Genomic DNA, 8,714 nt, shown 5'->3' on the forward strand with positions numbered 1-8,714 from the left:
TCTTATTATTTGCGTTCAGTGAGTGCAACTTTGGTTGCGGTTTCGACCGGAAACCACACGGAAAACGAATAAATGTTATTATTATTATTATTATTAAAAATGTTATTATTATTATTATATTAAATAAAAAATATTGATTTATTGATTTATTTTATTATTATTGACTAGATTATATTGTGGCACAGCTATCCTGAGACGACAAGGTCTAAGACGTAACTCAAGCAACGCATAGAGCCATTTCCTGCTCAAGTCAATGTTTAGGTTAGGTTAAGGGGCTCGTTCAAAAATGAAGAGAATTCCTCGATTAATAATGGAACTTTAATGAATATTTCTCGGATATAAAGGAACGATTGTAATGATGCAGAACTTTTAAATAACAAACAAAATGACACATTTATAATAATAATGAATAAGAAAACTAAATACTAAATAAACTGTATACCGGTGGACTGCCTGTAAATTACTTTTCTATTGTTGGCTTCCACTTAAGTGACATAAGGTGATGTATGATGAAAGGGAGATTGATATGCCATTCCTCAGTAATAAGGGCACAAATGCCTTCGCAATTCAGACCTTTTTGCTGGACCTGAAATATAAAGAAAATTTAATATAAGTTAACTTTTAACAACCACATAATCAAATACGCATCTATGATGTTCGCTTGCGAATCATATCACATGGGGGAAATTATAATTTCTTCATGAGTTGATAATCCTTGGTTATTATTAGAAGTTATATTTTTATTATATTGTATTGGATGATAAAAAGAATATAATATACAATAAGAATGCATAACCATGGACTGCGTGTAAATTGCTACAGTCTTTTTTCTTATTGTCGACTGTCAATAATGTCACATAATGCGATGAAATGATAATAGTTATTTTTCCTATCAAGTGCGGAAAGTGATACTTGCCCGCACGAAACTGCCGTTGCCCGAACAATGCGAAGCAGAGTTCGGTTAAGCAGTTGAGTGCGGGCAAGACACTTTACGCAAGAGTTAGGAACAATATTTTTTCTGCAAGCGCTTGAAATATATAAATATATCCATTTCACGAAACAGATCATATCTCATTGGATTGATTCATATATAATGACAGGCGTAATTCTGCATGTCGTTACTATGGGTTTCTCATCGTTGACGTTCTATGCATAGAAACTGATAGAATTTAATTTACTCTATAATATTTGCGTGCGGGAAAACCCCCTGCTAAGCCATTCCCGCACGCAAATGCGTGCGGGAAAGAAATAGCAGGCGTTTTTCCCGCACGTTTTGGGAAAGTGACTCTTTGCAACTTGGAATGCGTGCGGGAAAAAAGTTAAACGCGCACGCTTGTAGAAAAAATATTTATCATTCCTCAGTACCGAACAAACAGCCCCGTTCAAATTCACTGGCCTAGTATTTTTTTTGTATTGACATCTCATTTTCATTTTGGAATCACTTTCTGGCTATGTTATGATTTTCTTTACCTATGTGAGTTGGAACAGATTGTCAGTATTATGATCTTTTTTTCTGACAAAGTTTTTTCATTTATCTTTCCGTGCTAAATCACATAATGAATGGCTACATGTTTTGCTGCGGTAAGGAAAAGGAAACAACCGAATAGACGTATGACCAAATCTTCTGTGCTTACTGGCACTCTTACTGAGAATGAAATTGCTGCATTTAGAAACTGCTAGAAAATAAAAAATGTCAAATGAGGTTTTTGTTGAAGGAGAAAATTATGCACCCTAAAATTTTAAAAAAGAATGATTAATAAGAAAAGCAAAGGTCATGACGAAGAGGAGTAAGCCGAATAAGATGCAATATTATGTAGGTATAATTGGATCGATGTTGCCGATACTTGATGAAAATCCATAATTGAAATTAAAACAGTTCACATATGATTTTCACAAAACGTGTAGTGGTTTGAAAACTCATTTTGTGAAAATCGTATAATCTGTTCGAGTTATTGTTATAGGCAAATCGAAAAGTGGACTCAGGGCCTCAAATGCAAATGCAGGTCTGACGAAGCTTGCGCTGGTGGCGAACTTCGGTACGTCTAGCATAATTTTTAATCAGATTAGATTTCGATTTTTGGTTTGATATTATCTGTATATTCAAGTACCTACAGTCATATCAAATAATGATTAAAGTACTCGATTCAAAAAAAATGAGTTAGATATTTATTTATCAGTAAAAAAATGTGTTCAAAAAAATTCTTCGTCGAGTTGGTTATGGAATTTTCAACGTTGATATTCTGGGTCAGGTGTCAGAACGTTATTCTTAGTTTGATATATACCATTTTCTAAGTCTTCTGTCAAGTCAGCGTATTGGATTTATTGTATTAATATTGACAGCAAATTATAAAGGTGGTTTAAAAAGTATTTACTGATGTTGAATCGTACTTCAAAATTGAAGAGTGAAAATAATCTCTAAATTTTTCAGCGACTACATAGAATATCCCATAGATTATTATCAATCTTTCCAAAGTACTGTTTCGCGATGTGTTGACGTTTTCTGTGAAACAGGTTCGAAAAAAAAAGGAAAATGGTCGACCAACGAAGAAAACCCCAGAGTTAATCAATCAGCAATGTTGGAAATATGATGACAGATGCTTAACGAACCTCTGTTTGGGTTTTATCTCAACTGCATGAAGTCTCCGTTTAAAAAACATACTTTAATTTGTTTATAAAGATTGACATGTTATCAAAAAATTGAAAAGGTTGATAACCAACCCTTGCGTTTCATCCCCAAAAAATTATAGTTTGGTATTCTCCAGTCAAAGGAAAACTGTGGGACCTATTTTTTTTTTATGGAACTCAAACAGAAGATCGTTATAAAATAAGAAATCATCATGCCATTTTATAGCTAAGTTGAATTCTGATTTATTACCTAATAATTATTTTCAACAGTTGTTGAAACCTAGCTAGTCTAAGGAAAGTTTTTTATGATTGGCTCATTAGCCCTGATACCGAACATGAATTTTCTACATGATCGTGTTATCTCACACATTGTGATTTTTTCCTGAGGCCCCATTCGAAGAATTCTATTTTTCACATATTAAGTCTAGAATAATCAATAAAAATTCATTAAATTAACAATGATTTTTTCAATTTCTAATATGTTTCGAATATGTCGGAAGAATTGAGAAGTGTAAGGAATAAAAAACCTAAACCTCATTCTAATAAAACTCATCTAATTCAATTTCTTTAGTATAGTTGTGGATTTTCATTGAGTATTGATCACAGAAATTCAATATTTACACAGAATTAAACATATAGAATTTCCTACTGTGATTTATTCATATCAATGAAATATGTAGAACCCTTTTACATCATTATGAGCACGAAAAATACAATAACTATATAGGGAACTCTAACGATTCGTTAAAATTAGCTAAGCATTCGCTGTCGTGGGGCACACAAGCTTTTCCCTCCATTGATTCGCATGCTGTTTTGGTCGAGTATTGTGTTTTGTGCATGTTTTTGGAAAAAATGTGGTTCCCTACATTAGATTAGAGTGACTAGACTATAACTTCCTAAGAAATGCCTCTTTACACTGATAATAAAAAGCTTTGTGTGCCCCACGGCAATGAAGGGTCAGCTGATTTTGACAAATCGTTAGAGTACCCTATTCATTCAAGATTCATGTCATGAAAATTGTGAACTTTCAAACCTTAGAATATTCTATGTTCTAAGTTTCAAACTTGAAACAAAAGATTCTTTGGATTCTTGTGATCTGACACAATGAAAGAAATATTAGGGTTCATGGCATCATTGTTTATATTTTGGAAAGACGAAGTAATTCAAGGAAAGACATACGTTCAGTCACAGAATATCAACGTTCAAAATTCCATATACCCTTTGACGACGAATTTTTTTGAACACGCACTATGTGGTTCCTTTTGTTTCTCATCTGACAGACCAATTACATGGGTGTCACAACTCACATCTTCCTTGACATTAGGAAATTTATGAAAAGGGAAGAAATTAATTTTTCTGCAAAATTCCTTACTCTGATAAATTCTGAAGACTATTTCTGATAGAAAGGTAAGTAATTTTCACAATTCTCCTGTCTCTCTTACTTGTCTATGACGTTCGTTTGCGAATCACATCTACATGTAAAAATGTAAATTTCTTCGCTGGTTGATAATCCTTAATTAATACCTGATTTTCGAATATATAAGGAATATGAAATAATGAAAAAAGATGACATACCTATGAACTGCTTGTAAATTGCTCCAGTCTTTTTTCCAATTGTCGGTGAAATGATGAATGCGAAATTCATATAATGTCCGTTCTCAGTCTGCAAACAAACGCCTCCGAACTTTAGGTCGTTTTGCCGCTCCTGAAATATAAAGTTAATATAACTAAATAAACCTAAACTTCTTTTAAGAACGTAATAATAAGTACACGTATCTATGACGTACGCTTGCGTTCATGCTGCGAATCATACAGGTGAGAAATGAACATTACCAATACACTTTGTGGTTTAAACTCCCCAGTTTCTCTACTTCAGTCACATAAAATAGGTCTCCATTACCTACCTTCAAAATTCACAACATTTAAATACTGACACATAATCCGAATGGACAAATTCATAAACGTAAGCAAACCTTGTAAATATTCGACCTCAAACTTACAATGGAAACGTATTTCTTTTAAATTATGCCTTTCGTTTAATTTAATCATTTTATAATCCATGAAATTTCCTTGGCTTCAAAATAGGTAAAAAGCTATGGAAAAAAAATTTATATTGTGTTTCAAGTATCGTCACAGAAGACTTCAACTACTTATGTGCTCTGTGGTACTGTAAAAGTTTTATATTATCCTAATCCCTAGGCGCAGTCGTAAAATAAATAAGTACTTGAGGCAATTTACATAAGTAGTTGAGGGGTTCCGTGACAAAACCATGAATATGATGCACAAAACACGTAAAAACTTCCATTGATCAAGCACAATCTTATCCATTGTATTTGAAAGCGTATTCCAAGGATTGTAAAATGATAAAAACATTATAAGGCAAAAATATAATAAAAAAAAACAACTCTAATCGAAATTATAAAATTCTATATGGCGGCTCCAAGATGGCCATTTCTTATGTGATTTCGGCCAATGTCGGATCAAGAGAGGAGGGGGAATTTGACTATCACGATGATGTGACTATCATCACAATGTATTTTTTATGATGAAAATATTATTATTATTATTGACCATTGTGATTCTGGAGGCCGTCCTTACTTCCACTATACGATTCCCCTTCTTCGACTCGAAGGCTGGTTCCGCCCATAAACAAGAAAGTGGGTTTAATTTTACAGAATTTTACACGGTGGCACAGAGATGGCAGAAAAAGTTTTTTGGTCATGTTTGAGTTGGAGAGATTTTGACGACTTTTCAATGCGTTGTTCGATTTTGTTTTCTTGTGTATGTGATAATAATAGGTAATGAAAATTTTTCGAGCTTGAGACTTGAACTTGAAGCATGACAATAAATAAGGAGTCCTTTTTTGTTATTCACATAAAGATTCGTATTCGTCAAAAAAAAAACAATTCTATTCAATTATCAGTGATGTGTCGATGGATAATAAAAATTATAGTAGGGAAGCAAGAAGCAACTGTTACTTTGGAGGTAATGTTCGTTATAACAATAAAATATACAAAACTAATTAATCTTTTGAATCAAACCACGCATTATAACACGAACTTCCTATAAATTTTTCTTGATATTAGTTAGACTCTTATAACTGACGGATCAAGGTGTCACTCTATACAAATCATTCAAATATGTACTTATTGTATATTATAAGTGCATGGAAGTACCGCATAAATGTTCTGGTATATGGAAAATTATGGATGTACATACCTCTATGGCTTCCCAGATCGCTATCAGGAGTTTTTAAAATATCCCTGACCATCGCTTCCATGTCGGGGGTCGACCAAATACCATTATGCTGCACCACATCTTCAGCTTCTGCCTCAGGATCGTAAGCCACTGACGGTTTACCGTTTTCCAGGAATTCCTGCCATACTTTTTCATAATCCCTAGTGTTATTGCACTCATTCATTCATTCATTCATTCATTGCTGTATCCCGTTACCGGGAATAAATCTACAAAAGAAGAAGAAAAAAAATTCGAACAGACTTGTAACTTCTTAGTGCTAGTTGCGACTGTGTGCCCTCCTGTGACTAAAGAGACCCAACCGTGACCTGCAGATCCTTCCACACTCAGGGCATGGATAGTCTCCAACCAGATCTGGCCGCCGCTGTATCCTTCTCGATTCTCCACTATAACTGTGGACCAAAGACCTCCACTGTGACCTGTCTAACGCTAGTTGTTCCCAGTTATGATTAGCATTAACTGATTTTAGGGATTGATGTAGTGTATCCTTAAACCGCTTATACTGGCCTCCTGGTTTCCGGGCTCCCTCAGTGAGTTCGCCGTATAGAGCTATTTTGGGGAGTCTTGTGTCTTGCATCCTCAGAATGTGGCCGCTCCATCTGAGTCGGGCCCTCGTTACTTGAGTCTCAATTGTTGTACAACTCGCGCGCTGCAAGACTTCTGCATTCGAAACTTTGTGAAACCATCTGATGTGCATTATCTGTCTTAGATGACGTTGCTGCGTCTGTTCAAGCTGTTTAATATGTCGCCTGTAGGGAGTCCAGCTTTCGCTTCCGTAAAGAAGCGTTGGGAGGACCACTGCTCTGTAAACAGCTGTCTTGGTCTTCAGATTGAGGTCGTGATTTTGGAACACTCTGTCCTTCAGCTTCCAGAATGCCCGTGATGCCGAATTGATACGGTTGTGTATTTCCGTGTCAAGGTTAGCCCTAGTATTTATGAAGCTTCCCAAGTATTTGAACTGCTCGACCTGTTCTAGAGTTTCATTGTCCAGGCTGATTTCTGTTTGAAGGCTTTCTGGCGGACTTACCAGGATTTTGGTCTTGTCAATATTGAGTCTGAGGCCTAAAGCTTCGTATATATGTTTATAGGTGTCCATCATTATCTGTAGATCCTCTGAGCTGCTAGCGATGAGTGAACAGTCGTCTGCATATTGAAGTTCCGTGATAAACTTGGTACGGGTTTTTGCTCTGAGGCGCTTCAGGTTAAACAGGCCTCCATCAAATCTGAATCTTATCCCAACACCTCTTACGGGCATGCTCATGTCAGCAATTATCGATGGCAGTGTCCGTTTTCGGAAAAATTCCCGAATCATCATTTTATCCTCAGAACTGTATTCTTCAGCTTTATCGTATCGATATCTCGTATCTCGCGGAATGGAATTCCCATTTTCCGTGGCTTCCACCAGGCGTGCTGCACGATTGGAGGGAACTCCAAGGAAATCCAAAACCATGGGCTTGAAGACATGTCCGTCACGGTAACATTTTTGTTTAGTATGTATATTTCTGTCCAAGAAATCCATGTAATTCATATACTGATCACGAAGCAGTTCCCATTCTTCTTGGCAGTAAAGAGCTGCAAAAATAATGCGTTAATCTCTAGAAGATCGAATGGCAGATTGCAGAGATCCTTCATACAGAGTGAGTGGAAAGATTCATATCAACAGATAGATTTTTCGTTCCAGTAAATTATCAAGGTGAAAATACTTGTTGGGTTTGGGAACGTTATTAAAAGAAACCACTTTGTGTGATGGCCAACGTTTCGCACAATTTATAATTGCATCATCAGGTCTGTCAAAGGTAGAAGAATTCCTTATTGAAATCGCCATAAGTAAAAACATTCTGTTATTTTGATACTGTCCCTCTTCTCAGATGCTGAACTTTTCGGATATTAAATTTCTATGCAAATTTTGTTTGTGCTCATCCTCAAAATCTTAATTGATTATAATCGGCTACATAACCGACAAATAAAAATTGTGAATGGCATAAGCGACAAATTTTCTTTAATTTCTCGAAATGAAAAGAATTTATTACCAAAAATGGCCTTTAAAATTCTAGAAGATATATTGAACAAAATATACAACAAACAGGCTGATTACAATAGAAATCATTCCAGAGAAAATACGTTTTTTACGTCTCCTGTAAAATTTATCCAATGGCGTTTATGTCGTTTTAGCGTAAATTCGTCGATATGAATTCCAATTATTTTGATCTGATGGAAGGAACATTGTACCCTCTGTCATTGATAATACTAGATCTGGAGAGCCGTCATGTAATTAGTTCAGAAGAAAGAATTACAAATAATAAAATACAATGCAAATAATTTTGGAAACTTGCCTTTTTCTTCGATAGTATCGTCCACCAACCAATCGACGTAGTCACTACCAAAAACTTCATCGGCAACATCCTCCCATCTTGCCGTTTTGCTGGGTATCCATAGGGTTGGTCTCCTCTCCACTGCATTAACCAATTTCGCAATTACGTTCATTTTCGCACAAAATTTTTTTTACGTCAAAAATTATCTCTACACTTTCAAAGTTACCGCAGAACTGTGCTGAAAAATTTCGGGCCTTTCTTTTTATTTCGAAAAATTTGCCCTCTCCCACCGATGGAAGGGGTTGTAACATAAATGATTCGGAGAAATACTTCGTCAGTTTTGAGAATTTTAGTTGAATGGCACAATTTTACACCTGAATACAGTTGAATATTCCGTTTAATGAGGAAAGATTTCAATGTTATCTTCGGCTCAGCTGAAAGTGTTTATGACAAAAAGATTGACTTTTAACGATGTCCCCAATAAAGATTTTCTATATAAAAACGTACCTTCATTAGCCTTCA

General features: G+C 35.3%; 1 protein-coding gene and 1 long non-coding RNA gene across 2 annotated transcripts; both read right to left on the minus strand.

Moving 5' to 3' along the window:
- Positions 1 to 300: 300 nt before the first annotated feature.
- LOC123314496 lies at positions 301 to 4,831 on the minus strand. Its single transcript, XR_006537829.1, has 2 exons — positions 4,201 to 4,831; positions 301 to 586 (listed from the first exon to the last, which is right to left on the minus strand). It is a non-coding gene; the product is annotated as an uncharacterized LOC123314496 (long non-coding RNA).
- A 910-nt stretch (positions 4,832 to 5,741) lies between these two features.
- LOC123313020 lies at positions 5,742 to 8,467 on the minus strand. The gene is made up of 4 exons (XM_044897681.1): positions 8,214 to 8,467; positions 7,138 to 7,452; positions 5,845 to 6,009; positions 5,742 to 5,746 (listed from the first exon to the last, which is right to left on the minus strand). The coding sequence occupies exons 1-4, from the start codon at positions 8,362 to 8,364 to the stop codon at positions 5,742 to 5,744; spliced, it is 636 nt and encodes a 211-aa protein (XP_044753616.1). The 5' UTR covers positions 8,365 to 8,467.
- Positions 8,468 to 8,714: the final 247 nt, after the last annotated feature.

The sequence above is a fragment of the Coccinella septempunctata genome, chromosome 5 (assembly GCF_907165205.1).
Source record: "Coccinella septempunctata chromosome 5, icCocSept1.1, whole genome shotgun sequence".
Lineage (NCBI taxonomy): Eukaryota > Metazoa > Arthropoda > Insecta > Coleoptera > Coccinellidae > Coccinella > Coccinella septempunctata.